The sequence below is a fragment of the Orussus abietinus genome, unplaced genomic scaffold (genome assembly GCF_000612105.2).
Source record: "Orussus abietinus isolate OABI.00-Male unplaced genomic scaffold, Oabi_2.0 scaffold30, whole genome shotgun sequence".
NCBI lineage: Eukaryota > Metazoa > Arthropoda > Insecta > Hymenoptera > Orussidae > Orussus > Orussus abietinus.
Window position 1 is genome coordinate 177480 of NW_019394276.1, and position 22328 is coordinate 199807.

General features: G+C 42.2%; 6 protein-coding genes across 21 annotated transcripts; 3 read left to right on the forward strand and 3 right to left on the reverse strand.

Annotated features, from left to right (window-relative positions):
• The first annotated feature begins 358 nt into the window (after positions 1-358).
• LOC105701700 (epsin-2) lies at positions 359-11500 on the forward strand. Of its 13 annotated transcripts, none has more exons than XM_012428661.2 (12): positions 359-517; positions 3761-3853; positions 4024-4282; positions 4372-4571; positions 4759-4810; positions 5057-5222; positions 5308-5434; positions 5825-5906; positions 6063-6074; positions 6231-6644; positions 6741-6917; positions 7588-11500. In XM_012428661.2, the coding sequence occupies exons 2-12, from the start codon at positions 3761-3763 to the stop codon at positions 7713-7715; spliced, it is 1710 nt and encodes a 569-aa protein (XP_012284084.1). In that variant the 5' UTR covers positions 359-517; the 3' UTR covers positions 7716-11500. The 13 variants fall into 13 exon arrangements, with proteins under 13 accessions (XP_012284084.1, XP_012284076.1, XP_012284077.1 ...); XM_012428653.2 differs by lacking the exon at positions 359-517 and adding an exon at positions 974-2732; XM_012428654.2 differs by lacking the exon at positions 359-517 and adding an exon at positions 974-2732 and having other exon boundaries at positions 6234-6644.
• Positions 11501-11791: 291 nt separating this feature from the next.
• Positions 11792-12781, reverse strand: LOC105701704 (protein C10). Its single transcript, XM_012428667.1, has 3 exons — positions 12501-12781; positions 12183-12359; positions 11792-12092 (listed from the first exon to the last, which is right to left on the reverse strand). The coding sequence occupies exons 1-3, from the start codon at positions 12556-12558 to the stop codon at positions 11959-11961; spliced, it is 369 nt and encodes a 122-aa protein (XP_012284090.1). The 5' UTR covers positions 12559-12781; the 3' UTR covers positions 11792-11958.
• Positions 12782-12890: 109 nt separating this feature from the next.
• LOC105701705 (dolichol-phosphate mannosyltransferase subunit 3) lies at positions 12891-13757 on the reverse strand. The gene is made up of 3 exons (XM_012428668.2): positions 13659-13757; positions 13266-13493; positions 12891-13175 (listed from the first exon to the last, which is right to left on the reverse strand). Exons 2-3 carry the CDS (start codon positions 13491-13493, stop codon positions 13116-13118), a joined length of 288 nt encoding a protein of 95 aa, XP_012284091.1. The 5' UTR covers positions 13659-13757; the 3' UTR covers positions 12891-13115.
• A 57-nt stretch (positions 13758-13814) lies between these two features.
• LOC105701703 (N-acetyltransferase 9) lies at positions 13815-15096 on the forward strand. 2 transcript variants are annotated; one of them, XM_012428666.2, is made up of 6 exons: positions 13815-14065; positions 14205-14314; positions 14401-14457; positions 14518-14658; positions 14734-14828; positions 14917-15096. In XM_012428666.2, exons 1-6 carry the CDS (start codon positions 13989-13991, stop codon positions 15031-15033), a joined length of 597 nt encoding a protein of 198 aa, XP_012284089.1. In that variant the 5' UTR covers positions 13815-13988; the 3' UTR covers positions 15034-15096. The 2 variants fall into 2 exon arrangements, with proteins under 2 accessions (XP_012284089.1, XP_023290675.1); XM_023434907.1 differs by having other exon boundaries at positions 13925-14065; positions 14820-14828.
• A 19-nt stretch (positions 15097-15115) lies between these two features.
• On the forward strand, positions 15116-17065 carry LOC105701702 (mpv17-like protein 2). Of its 3 annotated transcripts, XM_012428664.2 has the most exons (6): positions 15116-15407; positions 15578-15756; positions 15953-16170; positions 16300-16412; positions 16495-16565; positions 16663-17065. In XM_012428664.2, exons 2-6 carry the CDS (start codon positions 15622-15624, stop codon positions 16831-16833), a joined length of 708 nt encoding a protein of 235 aa, XP_012284087.1. In that variant the 5' UTR covers positions 15116-15407; positions 15578-15621; the 3' UTR covers positions 16834-17065. The 3 variants fall into 3 exon arrangements, with proteins under 3 accessions (XP_012284087.1, XP_023290674.1, XP_012284088.1); XM_023434906.1 differs by having other exon boundaries at positions 15116-15756; XM_012428665.1 differs by lacking the exon at positions 15116-15407 and having other exon boundaries at positions 15700-15756; positions 15837-16170.
• Positions 17066-17192: 127 nt separating this feature from the next.
• Positions 17193-22168, reverse strand: LOC105701701 (arf-GAP with dual PH domain-containing protein 1-like). Its single transcript, XM_012428663.1, has 6 exons — positions 22061-22168; positions 21101-21326; positions 20785-20983; positions 20335-20694; positions 20036-20258; positions 17193-19708 (listed from the first exon to the last, which is right to left on the reverse strand). Exons 1-6 carry the CDS (start codon positions 22140-22142, stop codon positions 19641-19643), a joined length of 1158 nt encoding a protein of 385 aa, XP_012284086.1. The 5' UTR covers positions 22143-22168; the 3' UTR covers positions 17193-19640.
• Positions 22169-22328: the final 160 nt, after the last annotated feature.

Genomic DNA, 22328 nt, shown 5'->3' on the forward strand with positions numbered 1-22328 from the left:
AAGATGAGTAGGGAGCTCTCGCTCCGTTTTCGTGGTTTCATTTGTGCAGCGCTCGGTGGAGAAAGTAGGAAATCTCGCATCCTCGAATGCGCCATCTGACTTCTAGTAATGGCGGCTACCATGGTTTTATCAGTTTTCCTTGGAAATTTTGTAACTGTACTTGAAGTTCTTCAAGACGGCATTAATGGTGCATGCCGTGAATTTTATAAACGAATTTCTTTAATTACCGCCTCTTGCTTCCCTTTCCTGTTAGTTTCGGCATTATTAACTTATCGACGCTCATGCCACTTCGCAGTGGCGTCGCGTATCGGACAGAATGAGAAACTCCGTCCGAACGTTCTCTCGTGTTCCCGCTAGAGCATAAACCACTGGAACGGGAATACTCTCGGCCGCCATCTTGGATATTGTCGCAGCTATTTCGTCTGTGCCTGTGAACGGACTTGTCATAATTTTCCTATGTTCCTTCGTTCTTCGTTTCGGTCGCAGCTCTTGTGTCAATTTTCAAGTTTACGATAAGGTGAGCTCCGACTCTTATTGTGCGATTCCAGCGAGGTTATTTAACGGTTAGCGGCGTTAAGTCGGTCACTATGTGCACAATAGGTGTACCGGAGTACGGGAAAAACTAGCGCTCCATGGAGTGCTTTTTCTACGAGTTCTCGCGTTTGTTCTCGCCCTGGTCGTCTCCAGGACAGTACTCCAAATTAATGTGCCGTTCGTGACCGTCGAGTGACGGCGTCGCGACGTGAATCTCGAGTGCGAGAACACGAGAGACGTCACTCAACAAAATTGACGTATCACGTTTTGATCAGTCTCACTCTTTCCCCAGGCTAGGCCATGTAAGCGCACTTTCCATTATGCACCTAACCGTACATAAGTACATCCTGGTATCGGATTGACTTTGTGTGTGCACGTTACTCCGAAATCCAGTGATCGTGACTGGATGACCAATTGTCGAATCACTCTTTTATCACACTCTTCCGGGTTGTTGGAGCATGGCTGAAGAGATTGGCAGAGAACAGTTTCTTATTATTATTTATTTTTCCATACAGGAAGGGCGTTGACGAGATAATAAACAACGTAACCTTTGTTTTCGATCTACCAATTTGTTTTACTTCCCCTGAAAATTATTGACAGCATCGTAAATGTTATGACCATGGGTCATTTTCTACGTTTGCAAGAGTTTTGTGTTTACTGTGTTATATATTTTTATTTTTATTATTGAACCAGTCTCATTTCCTTTTTTTTTATACATAGGAGTAGAAAACTTATTGGTCTTGTCAAAAACTGTTAATTTGTGAAAGGATCAATACGTTCATGGTCAATGGTATATTTAAGTCTATTACATCGATGCTAGAAGCCCTATAATAGTTTCCAGCCCGTGTATATATCGTTAGTCGAGGGTATATAATCCCATTTTTGTACAGTTTAACATCAATCTTTCACATTCAAGATAAACTAACAGTGTGCAAGTGTTTTCAAACGATGGAGGACACGTTTAAAGAGGTATCTCGCCGAATGCATTTTCTTATTTTGGCTCTCTATTCCTAATAAAGACGTTGCTTCGAAGTTCCATTCCGCAGCGTTGCTAATTATTTTGATTACCTCCTCTTTCATGAGATTTCGCTGGAATCGAGTGGGCTCTCCTTTAGTATAAAGGTTTTCTTGTCTTCATGGAAACACCTTCATTTTCCGCTCGTTTCGTCGACATCTCGATAGCAATGACCTAAATTTCCAGCATTCACGAAGCCTATTAACCCTGAGAGTTTCTCGAACGTCTATACCAATGAACAATTACTAACGGTGAGAATCCTCTAAACAGCTAACATTTCCCGGAAGCTCCTTAACTCAACTATTAATTCAACGCTTCGTATCATTTTAGGTGAACGATCAATTACTCAAGGAGAAAGTTTGAACTTCCATGCTTCCATAATTTCCTTCCCTTTCGCCAGAAGAAAACACCTCTACGGTGTTTTTCCTGCAATTGTTCCGGAGCACATTAGCTGGATTTAAGGAGTTCCTTATCCGTTATGCAATTGTATCCATTGACCGATTCTTGTCAGGATTCCGTTCGTCGAACAGAGAACAGTCATCAACGACAAGGCTCTGGGTCAGGTTCATCTTACACCGTAATATCTCTAAATTTTTCTTCCTTTTCTACTCAATTTTTATTCCCAGTACCGATGCATCTATGGTGACAATCGGTGCATGAAGAAATTGTTCCAGAAAATTCTAACTTTTGAGACGCCGACAGTCATGCGTCACGCAACCTGCGTAAACTGTACTTATATTGTACTTATACCATGCGTATGCTGAGGTAGCGGGTTTCGGCGCGTTATCGGCGGATAACGGAGTCGTTAATCCTCGACGACGCCTTCTTCAAGACGCGCTTTGTCGGAGAGATTTAAATCGGGCTCTCTCGATACGCTGCAATTACAGGGTACGATGCAACCCGTAATTGAAAATTGCACGCAGTTTTCCCCTCCATGTTGGCGGTTCGCACTACGCGGATGCAACGGCGCTCAACAGTTGAGTGTTTGCCCTCGAGACAAGTGCATCGACAGGGAATCAATCGTCGAATCAATATCTTAACGATCGTCTTTGCCAATTCTTTAAACACTCATGCCTTCGACGTGATGAACATCGCTTGCATGGATCGCATCATGATCGCGTCGAGAGCGATGAACGCGAAGGACGAGATTCGCGGCCCCGGCTCTGGGAAAATCGTACAAAGAGTACGTAAGAGAGATAACGAAAAACCTGGACGCGAAATCTGGTCTCGTTAAACGCCGAGTATATAGGCCGACTCCCGACAGATTTATTTCCCGCCTGGGGTTAATTGAGATCGTTTTATCTTGTTTCGGAGTAAACGCTGCAATTGGTTTCCGAGGAATTTTTTACGACCAATTTGTTCTTCTAATTTTTCCCAACATCAGGGATGGATTTCCAAGATGCGTCTTTTTTTTCTCCCGTTTCGGAGTAAACGGTGCAATTGGGTTCTGCGGATATTTTTCTAGTTTTTTTTTTCTCTCTCCTTTGGACCTTGGATGCATTTCCAGGGATTCGTTGGTTCACTTTTCCTATATAATAGATGCGTTTTATTCGTAGACTTGCCTCGTGTACCTTGTTATTCTGCATTTCCAACTTCTTCAACGTGATCTTCATGATTCACGTCCCACCGCAATTACGAGGAAGGTCGTTTAGTAAGACGTCGGACGTTGGGAATAGCGTTTTTAGAATGCCGCTTTACTGCCTAGATCGATGCCGATTGGTCTCCTCGATCGATCGCGTCCGTCTGTGGAGGGTCGACAATAACTATAAGTTCGCTTGAATTGATAAGCATGCTAATGGGCTGATAAGGTACGCAACGTCGTGCGTAAATGTGGTTTGCGTTGGTGGTGCACCGTCCGGGGTCGACCTAATGCAGAGAAAAACGACACGACGTGTTGTACAGGGCAATTGGAGAGCACGTAATCGAGGTGACAATTAACTGTACCGAGGCAATTAAACGGGTTGCGAAAATAGCTGTGCTAACGTGACAAATAATTGAAACCCCTGGGACGACGAGCATGCGATGCGTTTGTCCGATATTTGATGGATTTACTGGATAGTTCCGTAGCGGCACGATGTGTACCGCCTTTACTGGTAATAAGTTTTGTCTAGGAGAGAAAATTTGCGCAACGGTTTAATGAGTCGCGCCTTAATTATCGATTCTCTACTCATGTTGCGACGTAATTTCATCCCTTGCTGTATTACGTTACAGATGAGAAGACAAGGCCAGGACGTCATGCAAGTGAATTTAGCGGGTATCAGGCGAGATATCGTTAACCTCGCTCACAACTACAGTAATGCTCAGGTAATTAGCCTGAATTAATTAGAATAAATTTTTTAAGACCCTGCCGGTTATCATCTGGATTGAGTTTAATTAACTGGTACAGGTCATGCCAGTCCGATGGACTATAAAAATTGTTCGAAGACTGGATCGCCACTGGACAAGGTGCACCTATTTTATTTTCCCTTTTGCAGAAAGCTGTGCGAAAAGCTACCAGCAATGATCCCTGGGGTCCTAGTAGCACCCTCATGGCGGAGATCGCCGACTTGACCTACAACGTCGTTGCTTTCACGGAGATCATGCAGATGCTTTGGAAACGCTTAAACGACCACGGGAAAAATTGGCGGCACGTCTACAAAGCCTTACTTCTTCTCGACTGCCTTATCAAAACCGGGTCAGAAAAGGTAGCCCAGCAATGCAAGGAGAATATCTTTGCTATCCAGACGCTGAAAGGTATGGATAGGCTTTGCTGGATATTTTAGATGATGGAGATCGCGGCGTCATTAGTGAATAACAAAATAAACGCGTTTATTCCTCTTCAGATTTTCAATACATGGAGGGGCATAAGGACCAGGGGATCAACGTACGGGAGAAAGCAAAGCAAATAGTGGCCTTATTAAAAGATGACGAAAGATTAAGGAATGAGAGAGCAAAATCATTGAAGGCCAAAGAAAAGTGTGCCCAATCGCCGAGTGGCTTTGGCAGCGATGGAATAGAAACGGTATCGCCAATTAGTAGCGATGTAAGCCCGGTAGATTGTCATCGTAAGAATGTCCTTCCCCTACTAACATATCAAAGAGAAAGAAATATATTCAGAAGTGGCGTAACAAGTCGGATCCGTGTATCTCGGAATTGAGAACCTTGCCAGAAATTTATAGAGATTCTTCGTGGTCGGACAAAATTGTAATGTCTTCTTTGTTTTCTTCCAGTTTCCAGATTGGGAACCTTGCCGTTTAGCGGAGTCGACGTCGAGACGTACGAGTATATTTTCACTTTCCTTTTTTCCCAATTTTTTTGCAGTCCGTAGACAAACCCTGAATTCGTGAAATTAACTTCAGCTCGAAATGCAAATTCACGAGGATCCGTGTTCGTATTTAAAGACAACCGGTATTATAATTTATGTCGCGATCCCCTGAATGCTCCCTTTTTTTTTTTCTTGTTTCGATTAAATTTAAGAGGAAACGTACCGTTTTGTAAATAAAAAAAATATCACTTTGGAATTTCAAGCAGCCGAACTTGAAGCCGCGCGGCCCCAAACTGTCGGGGAGGAAGAATTGCAGCTGCAACTTGCACTCGCCATGTCCAGGGAGGAAGCTGAGCAAGAGGAACAGAGAAGGCGCAGTGATGACGTTAGATTACAGCTGGCGCTAAGTCAAAGCCAACAAGACTTCAAGTAAGACTCGGAATTGTCCATGCAAAGTACAACGCATACATCCAAGGGAAATATTGAAGTTATATCGAGTACCTTATAATTCCAGAGCACCCATAACGGAGAAGCAAAGTCACATGCTCGACTTACTTGACGTCAATTTGGGAGAAGCCAGCGGATCCGTTCAAACCGATCCATGGGGAGTTCCCGTTACTGCGCCTCCTCCTAGACCACAGGTAAGAGAAATCGACAATAATTAACGCGTTAATAAATTATCAATCCGAGACACGCGTGGAATTGCATGTTTTATACAAAGTTAAATAATGTTTGCATGTCGATCGATAGTCACTGGATTTATCCGTGTTGTATAGGTCTCAGGTATGTCAATTTACGTTAGTAAAAAGAGATTCATGGTTGTTTGCTGTACATAGACACTCTACGCTATTCGTTAGATGAATAGTGATGGCTGTCCTGTCCTTACCCTCATAGGCTATTAAGCTAGTTATTTATCCGAGTTGTAATTTTATTTTCCCCTCTGTGAGATCATACCCCGAGACCCGTAAATGTACGTGACCCGAGCTCATTTCAAGATACATCAGTATTTTTGTGCGTTTTCTTTCAAGCAGCAGAACGATTCATGGAGCGTTCCAACGAGTACCGCTTCGCCACAGATAGACCCCTGGACCCCGGCACCTTCTCAACGACCAAGTGAGTATATCGTGGTATAGAGTAGTCCGTCGAATAAATTCCAAAAGAGTGGTTATTCCTAATGATCCCTTGTGCTGATTTACGTTTGTTTTTAAGCTCGGTGTATTTTATTTATCTTTTTCATGTTCTCGCATCCTTCTTGATTTCTGGTATCAGGATCTGTCTCAGGTAACGCGCCTTCCTTTCTTGTTCCGCTGCCCTCGTCGTGCCTTTCTCGGTGACTTATATTTTCTATAATGCCCCGGTGATTGATTTCACATAATCGTAGGGTGCGTGTCTCGAATTAGAGATGTAATTTATAATTATATTATAAATTATTTTCAGCAGCCGCGGTTGACCCGTGGCGGGCGCCGGCGCCAGCACCTGCACCTGCACCCTCGCCGGCCACGGTGGCGTCACCTCGCACCGTAGATCCGTGGTCTCCGTCGCCCTCTACAACGACCGAGACCTCCGGCATTACGTCGACATCGCCATCATTTAACAGCAATTCCAGCCTAACTCAGAATATCGGGTTCGCGGCGCAATCGCCGCAGAACATCGGCTTCAACTTGCCACCGTCGACCGGTGCTAATTTCGGTACTGCCAGTAACGGGTTCAATGGATCCATGACCAGCTTTAACCATTTCTCTGCTCAGAACCAAGGCAATGTCGCAAGCCCCTCTTTTGGGGATCTAGACGAGTTCGACGTGATCAGCAATAGGAACAAGGTTGGCACAAGTCCGCAGCTTGTAAACAATGGTGAGACCTTGATACCTTTTTCTGAAGTACCCGTGAATTAACCTTTAAGAATTCAGGATAAGGAGATAATAGGATTCTCTTTAATTATCATTAAAGGAGGTACGACAACGGCGGATCCATTCGACTTGACAGGAGTTGGGGACAGCCTGTTGGTTAGCACCGGAGCCATCAAGAAGACGCCGCAATCATTCCTCGGGGAAAACTCGGCGCTCGTCAATTTGGACAATCTTGTGAATACCTCCACGGTCAAGCCCGCTGCTCCTGCACCTGCAGGTTGGTATCTCGGCCGCCTACGAAAAATACCTGCTAAGGGGGGAAACCACATTAGGAGGCTGATTTTCAGCCGTTCTTTATGCATTTTTTTTATGGTGAATAATTAATTTAATTATTACTATTTATTATTAACCGAATATCGCTTTGAAATTTTGGCAACGTATTCTTGAATAGTTATACTAACAATTTATATAATAAAAAAGAAAATCCGTTTGTTTTTAACATCCTAATGTGGTTCCCCCCCTTAAAATTATGTCGACACAAACTCCACGTAAGAAACTGCTCATCGCCGCCACGAATTTTACACGGTCCTCGGTGGGCCTTTTACACGTACAGCTTACGTCAAAGGTCACCAACCCAACGACTTAATGCGCTTATTTTCTTTATAAAACAGCATTTCATTGGAAATAAATGCGTGAGTACGGCATGCACCCACTGACGATACCGCATGCGAGCATGGTTTTTCAACCGCTTTCGGTAAAGCATGTCTGTCTTCGGTCACTAGATATGAATCCTGCGCGGTTGATAAAATATGCGAACGGTTGATCTGGTTTCTTGAATGCCGAACTCTTAGGCCTATTTCGAAGAGCTGTATTATTGTTCTCACGTAACACGTGGTTGATAATGCCAAGTGATAGCAATTATTGAGGTAAATTAACTCTATTTCCAGCAAGCACATCATTTTCGGCGAACCCGTTCGCGAGCGTGGCGCCCCCAGCGCGTCCGAGCATCAACCAGATCAGACAAGACCCATGGACGGCCAGTCCCAGCACGGCGGCCAATCCATTCCTCTCGTAGCCTGGCCCAGCACTGAGAAGACCTATCCGGTCTTGGCCTTGGCCTCAAATTCCCGAGGATTGCAATTACGATAAAGGAAGGTCATATCGAGAGATCACAGTTCAGCCATCCCGCAAACTATGACGGAGCTTCGAGGATCCCGAGGGCGCGCCTCAACTCAGAATGCCTTCCCGTCCACGTGGCTGTGGAGGGCGATAGAAATGGACCGAGTACAAACTTCGCCATGTTTGGGACATTCGCTGGACGACAATTGTCGAGTCGACGTGGTTTCGTATCGAGACTCGTTGCAAGACTCGCCGGGAGACCTGGACGAATTTACTCCGCAACGGAATTCAATATTTAAGACCGTTTGTTGTCCAAGATCATGCCACCTCAAATCTCGTGGCGGGGCAGATGCTAGAGGCAACTTGGAGCTAGGCTCTTCCTAGGCCTTCCACGAGTCTTGCAGGAGCCGATACATGTGCGATATCTAAAGTAATCGATCGGATTTAATGTTTCATTGCTCGGGTGTACGCACGCTGGACCGAAGATATCATGCCTTTGAAATCGTCTGATCGCGTTTGATGGCTTGGCTACGTGGTTCTCAGAGAAATCGGACGGAATTCGATTGACTGGAGCTCGTAGAATCGCTGCTTTAAGTAACCGAGTGACACTTGATTCAGTTTCAGTTGAATTATGGGGAGACGTCGGTGAAATTTGTTAAGCGCTAGGTTGGGTCGGGTACAAAATTCAATGTACGATGGAATCTACTCTGAGTACGATTGTGGATGTATTCGTCATTTAACATTAGGAACGTGAAGGGGGCGTTGGAAAATTCGGAGGGGGAGATATTTAATACAGTCTTTAGAAACGTTCCTGATGTTAATAGTATGTCGGTGGTGAGGACGCCTTTCGAGAGTCGGGATTCTTTTGTAAAGAAAATTTATTTTTGATCTATTTTGATAATATATTTCACTGTTGTCTTCCTTTAATCGAGTTTGATAGAGATTGAGTGTTGCCGACTTTTATAGATTTCTTTTCGGTGCGTACCGAGAAATGGAGACGTAATTAATAGGCCTGTGCGAATCGATGCGTGACCGCTTCGTCCAATTTGACGTTCGAGTCCAATGATTAATTTATAAATCGGTCAGAATTAAGCTTTGCGATAAATGCTTTGACGGCGCGTCGAAATATTTGCACAGGCCTGACGAACTATTGTTAAATACTTTTGAAACCAAATATACTGTTACAGTACAACGTCGATGTCCATACTCTCGCGCCACTGCTACCTGTTCTGCAGATGACAGCAGTGTACCGATATCGCTATCACAAAGGGAATTATCAGTGATGCATTTCAAGAACATTCTCCTTCTGCTCTGTAAATACTGGCAGTTTATCACTAGCGCTGCTACCAGGCAGATAATAGTGGTTTCAAGATTATTTGAGGATATCGCTGAAAGAATGACGTACGCTCATCGTAAAACATAACTTTTACCCTCATAAAACGTACTAACACGAGGACCCTGCGACACGTTATTCACAAGAAGTGGCGCTGTATTTGATTTCAAAAGTATCTAACTTACGACAGTTACCCGCCTCTCTGTCAAGGGAGTGAAATCGAAAATCATAGTCGACGGTCGAAAGGTCTTTGTTTAGAGGAATTTATCACTGGGTTGCAACAAGGGATCCTCTTCGGTTAAACATCCAAAATTCTAATTTATCAAACCAGGAACTAGCATGGATGTGCGAAATTTCTTCAACATCGGCTACAAATATCGATTAAGAACTTGAACGCTCTAGCAGGATGTCAGCTTCCCGCCATGACTGGAATACGTGGAAAAAAAAAAAGGAAAGAATACAGATTAAATATATGCATTTTGATATGCGACTTTTTGTAAACAGTAAAATATATATATATATATATACATAGGTTCGAAGTCATCTTGGGAAGGTACGGATATATGTTTACTAGACGCTCTTTACACGTACGTGAATTACCTTGCACGTATTTCACGCGCGGCGGCTAAGGTTTTGCTAGAAAATCATCGTCACGTTCCTCATTATACGTACAGAGTACCGCAATTCTACCGATCCGTTCTACTAGTGGTTGCGATTTTTGGCGACAATTTCGGTATCCCCTCTGTATTATCGTAGATCAATTTCTTGGATAGGGCGATCACTTTAATCATGTCTAAATGGCACCCCTTGCCGTCAGTGTGAGCACTTTCTTGTTAACGTTGGAAGGTAAATTTAGGCTTTCAGACACCTTATTTTTGGTATTTACCATTGATCGTTCCCCTTTACCGGGCGTCGCCAAAAATCGCCGGTGATCTGGCCTGTTTGTTTATAATAATATTTAGACAATTCGTGGCATTAAGTAGCGTCATTTTGTACTCAATTTATGTCAAGGAATGTCGTCGTCGATAGTTTCTAAAGTCGTCTCAAATACACGTACGTCAGTCGGCAAAGAATCGCCGCTTTTTACAGATACATCTCCGATCGGCGTTAATTGGGCGAAGCGATACTAAATATCGAACAATTGTTGGGCGTTAAGTTGCTTCGCACGGGATGCATTCTTGCCGACGAATTAGCGTACAAGGTACCCTTAGTTGCACGTTTTTTTCATCACAACTCGTCCGTCGAGGTTTCTAAATGTGCATGCCACTTCTCAGTAGGAATGACCAGTTCTTAAACAATTTTCAAATTAAGTACATTGATATGAGATGCGTTTCCATTAGAAAATACTCCTCAAATACACCGTTACTATCTGCTCTGTAGTGGTACGACTAATTGAATCGTGGTTCAATTAGGAATCCTGAATTACAGATGTCTATACTATGTTCTCCGTCACTTTGGGATTTCTCATATGAATTTAAAACAAGGAGTCTTGGTATTCCCATCAAGATTTAATAACATACAAAATGTGCCCGTTAAACGGTCATGAATTAACTGGACCTTCGATGCCTTCGCTTCTATTTAATGTTCGAAGGTTCGAACTAACCATCCGATGCAGATAGAAATCTGTGTTCCGGATTCCTAAACCTGTGCCCGAAGTAAGCTAATTTTTATTTAATCGCTAATCATTCGATTCTTTCTATTCTTATTAAATCACTCATTTACTCGCGATCCAGTGCTTAAATAATTAAGTAAGAATATGTGCAATTACTTATTTTCCAAAAGAATCAGATATATACTATTTTAGAATAATTTAATGTATGCAATAATTGAATAAAATAAAACTATTATTATACTTATAGTCAAACAGTTGTATCTGTTTCTGTTTCGATTGGGGCCAAGGTTCCAGCATATGGCGAGATGTAAAGATACTCTCTGGAGACGTAACGGTGTGTTTGAGCATGAGTACTTAATGTCAGTTATATATCAGACATTTAATTGTTAGTTCCACCTTTCCCTGTTGTTTTCTAATTTTAGTCTGTGGAGCACTGTACATTGCAAGCTTGAAAATCGAGTAAAGTGTAATCTCAAGGAGGAATTCAATTTTAGTGGAGATTCCTCGGCAGAATGATCCTTGAACACTTTTGAGTATTTTAATTGTACGCTTTGTTAAGGTATATACATGACTTTTTAACCACACCGATGTTCAAGCGTGAAATATGCAAGAATAAATTGTGTCCGAATGAATGTGCGATTCAAGACAATTGAGCAAGTACTCTCAAGTAGGTTTCATCGAGTACAGTATGAAATATGAGAGTAAAAACTAAATGAAACCGGTTTATTTATCATGTATTTATACATATTTTTATGATAATAATAATAATAAAGTATAGTCGGAATTGACGTTGAAAGGATTAAATGTATCATATCGAAGAGCATGTTTGAACCGAAAGGTTACAACTTGAAAAAATTACTCCATTTTAGATTATTAGATCATTAATTTGATGTTTTTCAGGTTGAAAAATTATAGGACTTCGAGTCTGCTTTAAGATTCGACAAGGTAAGATATGTGCTTCCAAGAAAGAAATGAGAAGTGCTGAGCTGAAATTCTGACGAAATGAAATCCGAGTCTGAGATTTAAATCTACATCGATGTAAACTATATTATAAAAAGAGAAAACTTAATTTATAAACAATAAATAATGCTCCTAATAAATGTATACTTTGTATTTTACCTAGGCATTAAATACAACATGTATTATAAAATATTCTATCGGTATGGTCGATGACAATCTATTGTAGATTAAGATGTACTCTAGCTCTGTTTAAAATTAACGTTTTGCATAAAATATTTACACAATCCTACAATTTTAAAGAGATGCCTCTGCTAATGAATTGGCTTCGAGCGGTGGAAGAAAATAAGATCTTACTTGTCCATGAAGTTGAGCAATTTCAGGGTCATCGCGCTCCAGAGCCCTGATCAGTTGTGCAAATTGAATAGTTCCTTCAATCGATGAAGTATTAATTATATATTTATATATTCTCATGAATAACACACGCGAGAGATAAAGAACTAATAATTACAAGAACGTACCATCCCTTCCTTCTGGAAACCCATAATTCTTTATGACATCCATTTGAATTTGTACCACTATGGGAAATACAAACTGCATCATCTTTAGCATTTCATTTCCTGAATTTTCTTTAGCTTCGGCAAGTTTCTGAATATTCTCAGGAGAATTCAGTGCGGTCAGAACATCCGTTAAGGCAGCTGTGAGATTCATGAGATTTATGAGATTTATTTTAAACAATGTGTAACTGGAACTATGTACTATACTATTCTTAATTTTTTCACTTAATGTGAACAATCTTAAGAGTACTGTATTTGTATTTATAATCATACTGTAATAACCTTTTGCTGACTCTGGTGTAAAGTTCGTTATCGATGACATTTCTTCCAACAGATACATAAAAACACTAACTTTCTTACAACCGAACTCTCCAGTATGTTGATAATAGCGGATCTTTCTAAATATCCTGGAGTTACTCAGAAACAAATATTTATATTTCTGTAAAACATGCACTGCATACCAAAATCAAGGTAGGACATGGTACAAGCGTTTACTTCTTTTCCGACTGAGCAAGTTGCACTTCTTAGGAGTTCACTCGCTTAATTTTCGAATAGAGGGCCAACGGGACTTTGCAGAAAAATTTGTCACCTGTGATATACATTTTAAACTGTAAATTAATTACAATTGCTTACTTAATGTAAGATGGGTGTTAAAATGACTCCCATAAGTTGAAGGTTTTCAGTTATATATTTTGCACTGTAAATAACACTGAACTGAAAAAAAGACCGTGCTAGCATTAAAAGGCAGAGTGCAAACCTTGCAGCCACTCAGCACATACCAAGAGTTTTCTAAACTCGTTAAAAGACATGCAATAAAATATAAAATGTTTGATAAAGTGTTATTTTAGGTAAAACTTATATATTTATAAGTACTTGATACATACAAGCTTTTTTTACTTAATCATCATTAAACACGAATCCCTTACTCTTCAAGTCCATCTTTGCCTCTTTTATTTGCTGCAACGGAAACCAAGATTCCTGATGTCTTTCTTTTTTTAAATAATTTAATTACAATTACATAAAACTTAGTTTTCAATTAAAAGTCACCTGTTGCAATTCCTTCGCAGCGCTCTCACAAGTGTTAAAAGTGAACGTTCTGTACAAAACGACAATAGCAGCATATAACCCCAAAGAAAGAATGACTAATGCTGGAAACACTTGAACGATATGATGATAATCATCCGCAAGCGACGGATGAACTTTTCCTGTTAGAGCCGCTATCCAAATAGCCAGAAAAAAAGTCGCAACGAACAACCATTCCATTAATTTCGTCATCTATGAAAATAAACAATAAGAACTTCTTTTACCCTTAATAAAATCCGTTATCTAGAAAGTTGTTACATTTTAGGTTAGAATATTGTCTTCTAAACACCTGCTGTAAAAGACGGTACACATATTCAATCGCTACTAGTACAGAAATATATAATGCTAGTAACATACCGTTCGAATATATTTTAAAATGCTGTTCCAATTTCTAAAGAATTAGCAACAAAATTTTCTAAACTTGTGACATTTTCAAACCGAATCAGTCATAGAGACTAAATGACATAGAGAGGTAGTGTTATAAACCAGAAATGAGTTGGGAAATTGCTCACGGGCAGGATCCCGCGATCGATCTTGTGCTGCCCTCTCGTTTCGTACGTTAGCTTACCGACGATTCGTGAATTCCTTCGTTCCTGTTTTAGTCGAATTTTAAAAAGCGTTCTCCCAACTCATCTCTGTTGATAATCGATTGGCTTGACATATTCCTGTCAAAACAACTAATTGAAGATGAAGATCAACAAGTCGACACGAATTACTGGGAAAAACGTAGTATTGGTGCCTTACAAGGAAAAACATGTCTTAAGGTTGGTTTATGTTAATCATATTACAGCCAAGATTTTTGCTACCTATAATTCATAAGTCAAGTGCCATAGATTTATGAAGACTGAATTGGTACATTTATAAATATTCAAGGTAGTTCTACAATTACGGGCCCTTTTACAGATACCACGAATGGATGAAATCACCAGAACTTCAACGCCTCACAGCATCGGAACCGCTAACCTTAGAACAAGAATACAGTATGCAGAGAAGCTGGCACGAAGATGCTGACAGTACGTAAAAAGGGTGATTTTTGCATTCATCGTAGTCATCCTTAGAAAATGTATATTGTGCAAGAAAAATAGTAATTTATTTTCAGAATGTACCTTCATCATTTTGGACAAGCACCAGTTGGAAGAGACAAGAAACGAGATAGGTGATGTCAGAGAACAAATTATACCGAGGTCCTTCATTGACACGAGATACTGAATTTCAGAAGCCATGATTGGAGATACAAATCTATATCTCAATGATCCAGAAGAACCTTCGACTGCAGAGGTTGAGATCATGATCGCAGTGACAAAAAACAGAGGGAAAGGACATGGCTGGGAATCCGTTATACACATGCTGCGATACGGTAACTCAAGCATAATCTAACGCTCACTAAATACTACCAACAACATATTCTCATTTCTCTTCCTCCTCTTTATAGGTATCGAAATGCTGAATGTAAAGAAGTTTCGAGCAAAGATTTCCTTGGACAACGTAAAGAGCATAAAACTGTTCACCAAATTGCAGTTCGCAGAGGTGATACATCTAACGGACTAAAAAAATTAGATTAACAACGACGAACTGTAGCACACAAATTATTTAATGTCCACTTGTGTGTTTAAAGGTTCAAAGATGCAAAGTGTTCCAAGAAATAACCATGGAGAAGAAAGTGGAAGAAGATTGGATCCACTGGCTGATGGCAGAAACAAAAGGCACGTCGATCAGTGACGACTATGAATGATTATCAGTAATTCCAACGCGTAATGTTTTATTTATAAATAAAGACTTATATATCTTGCGATAATTTTTTTATCTAGTATTAATTTTGACAGGATGCCTGCGAAGAAGCACTCCTTCGTAGTGCTGCAAACCTTGCAAAAGATTACGCGATATCTGGCTTTGACTTAGGTGTGATGACTTGTTGCTTATCAGTATCCCGCAACGAGATAGTTTGAGATTGAACTTGATTGGCTTAACTAGGTCGGTGCTGAACATTACGAGAAGTCACGGGCGCAATGTCCCCTCAGTTGTCTCGAACACATCGGTTAAGGCCTAGGTAGTCGGAGAGTGACAAGTGCATTTGTGAAATCTTACGAATTATCGTCTACTTACGCGGTACATTGGTTGGCATTAAATCCCCTCCTAAGCGTTACAATACCCACTACAAAAACCGGCATGTTACGTTAACTAATAAAATACTTCCAAGACAATCATAACGATAAATAAATTCGATCATCAAACAGCGAAAATTCCACGTATCCAAAATCGTCATATGTTCTGTACAGGAAAAATTCCCTAAGCATTTAAACAAAGGCGGAAATATAGGATCATGTCGATATCCAAAACGATTCGAGGGTTTGGCAACTTCGTCAAGAGGAAGCCCTTGATCTTCAACTCTTTGGTGTACGGGACTTTTTACACCAGCGCAGAATTTGCGAGACAAACCTTCTCAAAAAGCTCAAATGTAAGCATACACTTTCGCATACGAACCTAACGAATGTCCATTAAAAGGATCGAATAGAAGATCTAAACCTTTTTGCCTAGACGGAAGGTAAACTCAAGCTCTGGAGAATAATCGCGCCCCTTCGCATCCACTAAAAAGTGTCATCATCCGCGAGGCTTACGTGACAAGATATTCATCCATCGTTTGTTTCCCCGAGGTCGTTCGAGGGGATCCAGAAGTGTCAAGGCATATGCAGAGAAGCTCCTTCAAGGAACCGGTCGACTCCAAGGGCGTGTTTAGGTGGATGGAAAAATTCAACAGGACCTTGGGTCTGGACCAGGACTCCCAGTGTTCCCCTGAAGATTACAACTGGTCCCAACTAAGAAGATACACCATCTACGGGTGCGCTCTAGCGGGTCCACTTCTCTACGGATGGTATACAAAACCTATCACAACTTTTGTATTTTTTTTTAACAGAGAATAAGTCATATCTACCAATACCATGCATTCCTTAAATCTACCTTGGAGTAACTTCTTAAAACCACATTCGCTCTTTCTCCCCAGGTACAGATGGCTGGACGCAACGTACACCGGCACGTCGACGAAGATCGTCCTGAAGAAGCTCTTCGTGGACCAGTTCATCCTGACCCCGCCATTGATAATGCTCTTCTTCGTCAGTTAGTGTCAACAAATGCATTCCCCTAATGCCCCTTCAACTACCGCGTTTTAATTTTAATCACTTACTTCCGCGCATTGCAGGCATGAGCTTGATGGAAGGTAGAGCGAGCGTCCTCGAAGAGTGCAAGTCAAAATTCGTGAAAACCTTCCGGGTGAGCGTTCCTCAACATGCCCAGTGTTCAACTGGAAAAGTAACACTTGTTAAACAAAAATCTAAACAGTCTACACGACCGAATATATTTCTTTTAGACCTCGTGCCTTTACTGGATCCCCGTGCAGTTCATGAACTTCCTCCTGGTGCCGCCGAGTTTCCGAGTTCTCTACGTGAGCGTGGCCTCGTTTTGTTGGGTCAACATTTTGTGTTACCTGAAGAGTCTACCTGCCAATCGCGACGAGCCGATGCAAGGATCATCGACATGAGGGGCCGACATTTTAGAAAATCCCGAGATGAGCGACATCATCGAGAAGACCCTGACAAATCGACCGTCGAGGGCCCACAAGATACGCATTTAAATGCCCGTATTGGACTTCGACAAACCTTGTCCTGGCACCGTTATTAAATAATACAGAATGTAAGCCCAGATTAAAGTGAAAAGACATACATGCGATAACGATGTCGAGCTCTTGAAACATTCTTTTAGATCACGGCTCTAAACGTTATCGAAAAACGGAACGTGAGATAAGAATAAGCACTGCCATTGAAGACGTGAATCGTCGGGGCCGGGGAAAAGGGCGATCGCTCGAAGCAGGATTCCCGAAGACACTGAAAAGCGTCCAAGTGGTAGTAATAAATCTACTGCGCTATATTCATATAAAAGTCGATACATACACTTTGTAGATCATGTACTGGATTCTTCCCGGACGCCAGTAAACGACGAAGTCGTCCGCTTACAAAGAATCGACGAACCAACCTCCACGTCTACCGAAAGAGCATGCAGTCTTAACTCATTCGAGATCCACCAATAACCCTTTGCCCGTTAAACGTTAGAAAGTTCATCGCGAATAAAAAGGAATCTCAAGGCAAAGGGTCGGACGATCGAGCTCGAACATCCCAAGAAATCGCATCGTTCGTTCTACATCATGGAATCGGATTGCACGGTAACGCTTGAGACTCCTCGAAAAAGAAAAAGAAAGTTCCAAACCGTCGTAAACATTAAGCAATCATATCTTCTTCTTCCAAAGCCTTGTCGAGGATAAAATCGACCGGCGACCGAAACCGGAGCCGCCAAACTCGACTTCTCAGGGAATAAAAACAAAAAAGAAAAATCGCAAGAAACGCGGTCATTTGGAAAACTCTTTCCCTAAGCGATCGTCAATCCGAGAGAACAAAAGAGAAGCAAGAAGAAAAAAAAAATAGAAGAAACGATACAATTGAGTCGGGGCCCTTAGAGTACAATTCGAACGCAATAATCTAAGTAGGTGATCGGACATTTCCCAGTGCAGAGCGCATCGATCGCCAGATGTATAGACCTGACCATCAACATCGGAGCGTGCATCGGCCCTAAAGTTTAAAAACGCTATTCGATCCCAGGTTGAAATCTGCTAAAATACGGCCGAGAAAAGTAAGTCTCTCGATTCGCCCCCTACGCTAAACTGTCCTTATAACCGATCGCTAAGCATTTCTCAGTCGTCCGGGGAAATACTTGAAAACGGCCGCAGGATCCCCGCGGCCCTCGAAACTACTATTCCTCCGCTTTGTACAAGGGTCCATAGAAATAATTTAATCGATCCCTACCACGAGGAGGGAGTGGCGTAATCGATCCTCGCGAAACGGCGACGAGAGCACCGTCCGCCCTCGCTCCTCTCGCGGACAAGACGTCCGCGCGAAACTGACCGACAGCGTTATACAAAACAATGATCCTTACCGTAATGAATAATTATTAATAGTAGTAATATATATAGTAACGTGTACACTCGATTGTACATATCTTTAGAATAGATCAGTCGAGTAATCTGAAACTGCGCGGTAAGCAATCGCCAACGCCAGGGCTCGTTTCATTACTAGCATTTATAATATTCGACCACGTCGGCCGGATCGGCCGGCGTGTCCGTAGGCCTCGTTTAAAAATCTCTCTCTCTCTCTATATATATTCATACATATGTATATATAATATATATATATCCGCATAATTATATACATAAATACAAACGTCACCACTGTGCTTCTGTATAACGGGAGCGCGTGTTACATGTGTCGGTAGATACCGGCCAAAGCTACCTCGAGGATTAGAAGCAGAGATTGCTGGCCGACCACTCGTTGGCACGCCTCGAGACGCGGTGAAACTTTATGATGGATGGCATCAGGTTTGGTGGAGACCGGTGAAAAGTATCTCGAGGACCCGCGCCCTCGAAGCAAACTGAGCCCCTCGTCGAGCACTCGTTTCAACGTCTATCAAGGAAGTACCGCCTAAATCCTCCCGGCTCGCCATCTCGTGATATGTCTCGTCCCGCTAGCGCGCCAGCTATGCTTATTGCTTACACGAAAGTATTCTCCATCGGCTCGGGTTTAAGCAACGAAGTCAGATGTAGATATAAAAATAGTTCTTCTCAATCTCTCGGCTAGAAAAGTATCGTTTCCCCGTTCCCAAATCACTGTGGGGCGGCGCTTCGAGGCAAGACTTCGGGATAGCGATTTGATAAGCGTAGAGATAGTATTTCTGAATGTTCCTCGCAAAGACAGAGTCCCATAAAGCCATCTTTCGATCTAGCGATTTCTGCACAGATTTCCGTTGAGTCTCAAACGGCTGCCAGTCTTGCTCGAGTTCGTGTCTTCGCGACTCGCATCTCCGAAACAATCGGGAATCGTTTCTTGTATGTACCACTGACTTCGTTGGCATGGACGCGTTCCCCCGTCTCGAGGAAACGGCTCATCGAGTTGATAATATCTTTGGAGAGGAAGTCGTACCGATGGAGCTCGCTTGAATTTGCGTCGATCTCTTCCGAAGAGAGAAGTCAAGCTGCGCCATCTTGGGACGCAGGATTCAGCGCGACGTGGCTCGGCTTCGAGACATTATTAGGTACGGGTCGAGGGTAACGTCCGTACTTACCTAGAAGATCCATCACTTGGGCCTTTGGCAAGGTGGGCCGACTCTCAGTGTCCAGCACTGTTGACGGGACCGACTTCCGATCCCGTCGATGTTACTTCCCACGTCGGTGTTCTCGATTCCATTCGTCTAATCGACGAACATCGACAGAAATCACGATAGGCGCCTAAGGGGAATCCAGCCCTACCTCGCCGATGAGAATATGTTCATGGTTCCGCTTGCTGTGCGTTTCCTGACGAGTCTCGCAGCTACTGCAAAAATATCTACTTCAGTTAACGACACTCAGCCTACGACGTTGCTACGATAGGCGGGATGTAGACAGAAATGATACCAACTTAAATTTTTCTCGAGACAATTCCAGCTGAATAAAATGACAGTCCTTTGGCGTCTATTCAGGCTTGAAAATACTAGGGCATCCAGTATGCAATGAGCTAATTAGTTATCTGACGTTACGAACGGCGAGAAAATTAAAAGTTATCGTTTAGTTTCATTCGACCCATCCTACCACCAGTTATTCATGCGGAATAAGCGATTCACTTGAAATTGGGGATATGTGATGAGTGAGCACTCCGGCTTACCAGAAATGTCCTGCGGCGTGAGAGGTCTGTCTATTACTTTCTGGATGACGTTCATCCATTGAGCCCTGTCGTCGTCACTTTGCGCCGAGAGAAGGAAATTTCTCTCAGGGGTTTCCAAGGTAAAGGAGAAACCCTGATCCCTCGCCCCGGGTGGGACTCCAAGTTTCACCGCGAAACCCTCGTAGCTGTATCCCAAGAAGATTTCTCCCTTTGGATGAGCGTCCTTTATCGGGGGCGAAACAGATTATGGGATATAGTCTGTCGGTGAATTCTAAACACGTCACAATGATTCGACTCACCATAGGATCATCATGGTACATGAGCTTTCGTCCGTCCAAAGTAAACCATCTCTTCTTATATGCGTCGGAATGCCTTGGTCCAGTTTTCCATAAGAATCCCTCCCGAGGAAAGTCTATCGTAAGTTGTGACAACAACTCCGACTCGGTTGCTCCTGGATAAGCTACTTGGAGTCTGTGCAGTTTGGCGCATCTTATTGCTAGGTACCAATTTGTTATTACTTCTGGATCTTCGTGGTAAACGTAGATGTGCCTTGTCGAGCCATCCTTTACGAAGGAAATTTGTAAACTGTTCTGATTGCCAGTTTTCGCCGGTGCAAATGCCACATTTATCTCAGATATCCTCAATATCGCTTTAGGTTCCTTCGAACGGATAAGATATCTTATTATTTAACAATTACACGTGACAACCATATGACGTATCGGTGCAATATATTCTGATTAAACTATCACCTTATTTTCCTTAACGTGGTACTTAAGCGTGTCATCGGCTTCGCATAGGACAAATTTTCGAGGTTGATAGCGGGGATCTTCTTTGCCCCTTTTCATAAGAAATCCTTCCATGTATCCTGATACATAATGGTTTTGCCGCTCGGGATAACAAAACTCTTCTCTCTGGTACTTTGCTCTTATCCACTGCTCTACTAATACTCTGATAATGAATACGAAAATAATATTATTGCTCGTAGTCCATCATATGAGATATCAAGTATAGTTCATATCGCTAAAATAGCAGCATTCTATGTCCCATTTTGCAACAATAACTTACTGAGGAGCGTCTTGATTCGGCTTTCGATAACAGGAAGGTACTCGCTCCTCGTAGTAGAGTCGTGCCGCAATGTTGCCAACTTCGCGTACTCGATTTACCTGTGAATCCTCCCACCTATCTAACTTCAAGTGTTTCACCTTGGAAATATGAGCCCCCATCGAACGATGTACACCTGCACATCGCGTGCACACAAATATACCTATGTTGTACGATGCCCATTCTGGATCTGCAAGTATTCAGTCGTCACAATGCTATTAACTCCTAAATTAATAACGAATATCGTAATTGGGCAAGGAAGTTAAAAAAAAACTGCAGCCCTTAATATTAATACAAGCATCAGACGCAAAACCACAATTCCCACCACTTCCACTGATAAGTATCTTAAGGAAAACTTTCTGGGATGAATAAAATCTTATGGCGTTCACACCTTCATAGGTTAACTGTATAGCACAGAATATAATTTTTCATATTTAATGTAAAAAAAACAGTATCAAGATAAAATCAATTGGTATAAATTGTATATTTATACATTAATAAATTCATTACCATAGGATTTTTCCAATAAAGAACATTTTTAATCCAAACATCGTTACAATAAGCTCGGGTGGATGTTGGTAAAAAGACGGCGCGTCATTACGTGTAAACAAAACAGAAATATTCGTATCGAATCGGGAGCGTCATAAGACTAAAGGACGAGAAGTGCAAAATTAGTGACGATACCCATAAGGAAAATGCCATGAATTTAAGAAACGATCGTACTAGTTTGACAAAAGAAAGCGATCGATCGAAAATAGCTAGCGCGCTGACTCGCTTGGGAGCGATCGCAAACATTACGTTGACCCGCGCCCGAACAGCGCATATCATTTGGTGAACGTTTGCTTATGTTAGAAAGGTTATGGAGTAACCAACGGGCCACTTCGAGGAGAAAATTTGCGAGTATTATCAGAAAATGAGACTTACTCTTCGCTCCGCAGTCAGCACAAGTGTTATTTCCCGGTAATTTCACCAATTCTGCCAGAATCTTCTCGTTTGCGTCCGCCATGTTGAAACACTCACTGCGGAAGTCTCTGACGGCGGCTTATCCGGGGTAACTGCCGATCCATCGGTCCGGGCCGCGACCACTGGCCAGATCTGGCTCTCGGATTGGGCCCGGCCTCCCCCAATCCGGGAGCTGGATCGCGTCATAAGACGATACGGCGCCATCTACGAAAAACCCCAAGTGGAAGAG

Excerpts from the sequence above, each read along its gene's own strand:
- LOC105701704 (XM_012428667.1), bottom strand. The coding sequence starts at position 12,558 with ATGTATCTGTTGGAAGAAATGTCATCGATAACGAACTTTACACCAGAG. Across the intron at positions 12,360-12,500 it reads TACACCAGAGTCAGCAAAAG|CTGCCTTAACGGATGTTCTG; the intron begins GTTATTACAGTA and ends TGAATCTCACAG. Across the intron at positions 12,093-12,182 it reads GTTTCCAGAAGGAAGGGATG|GAACTATTCAATTTGCACAA; the intron begins GTACGTTCTTGT and ends CATCGATTGAAG.
- LOC105701705 (XM_012428668.2), bottom strand. The coding sequence starts at position 13,493 with ATGACGAAATTAATGGAATGGTTGTTCGTTGCGACTTTTTTTCTGGCT. Across the intron at positions 13,176-13,265 it reads CTGCGAAGGAATTGCAACAG|CAAATAAAAGAGGCAAAGAT; the intron begins GTGACTTTTAAT and ends TTTCCGTTGCAG.
- LOC105701702 (XM_023434906.1), top strand. The coding sequence starts at position 15,622 with ATGTCGATATCCAAAACGATTCGAGGGTTTGGCAACTTCGTCAAGAGG. Across the intron at positions 16,413-16,494 it reads GATAATGCTCTTCTTCGTCA|GCATGAGCTTGATGGAAGGT; the intron begins GTTAGTGTCAAC and ends CGCGCATTGCAG. Across the intron at positions 16,566-16,662 it reads AATTCGTGAAAACCTTCCGG|ACCTCGTGCCTTTACTGGAT; the intron begins GTGAGCGTTCCT and ends TATTTCTTTTAG.
- LOC105701703 (XM_012428666.2), top strand. The coding sequence starts at position 13,989 with ATGAAGATCAACAAGTCGACACGAATTACTGGGAAAAACGTAGTATTG. Across the intron at positions 14,458-14,517 it reads AGAGACAAGAAACGAGATAG|AAGCCATGATTGGAGATACA; the intron begins GTGATGTCAGAG and ends ACTGAATTTCAG. Across the intron at positions 14,659-14,733 it reads TATACACATGCTGCGATACG|GTATCGAAATGCTGAATGTA; the intron begins GTAACTCAAGCA and ends TCCTCTTTATAG.
- LOC105701701 (XM_012428663.1), bottom strand. The coding sequence starts at position 22,142 with ATGGCGGACGCAAACGAGAAGATTCTGGCAGAATTGGTGAAATTACCG. Across the intron at positions 21,327-22,060 it reads TGCTGACTGCGGAGCGAAGA|ATCCAGAATGGGCATCGTAC; the intron begins GTAAGTCTCATT and ends GAATACTTGCAG. Across the intron at positions 19,709-20,035 it reads CACGCCGCAGGACATTTCTG|TAGCTGCGAGACTCGTCAGG; the intron begins GTAAGCCGGAGT and ends ATATTTTTGCAG.
- LOC105701700 (XM_012428653.2), top strand. The coding sequence starts at position 2,484 with ATGTTGGCGGTTCGCACTACGCGGATGCAACGGCGCTCAACAGTTGAG. Across the intron at positions 4,283-4,371 it reads TGCTATCCAGACGCTGAAAG|ATTTTCAATACATGGAGGGG; the intron begins GTATGGATAGGC and ends ATTCCTCTTCAG. Across the intron at positions 6,918-7,587 it reads CGCTGCTCCTGCACCTGCAG|CAAGCACATCATTTTCGGCG; the intron begins GTTGGTATCTCG and ends CTCTATTTCCAG.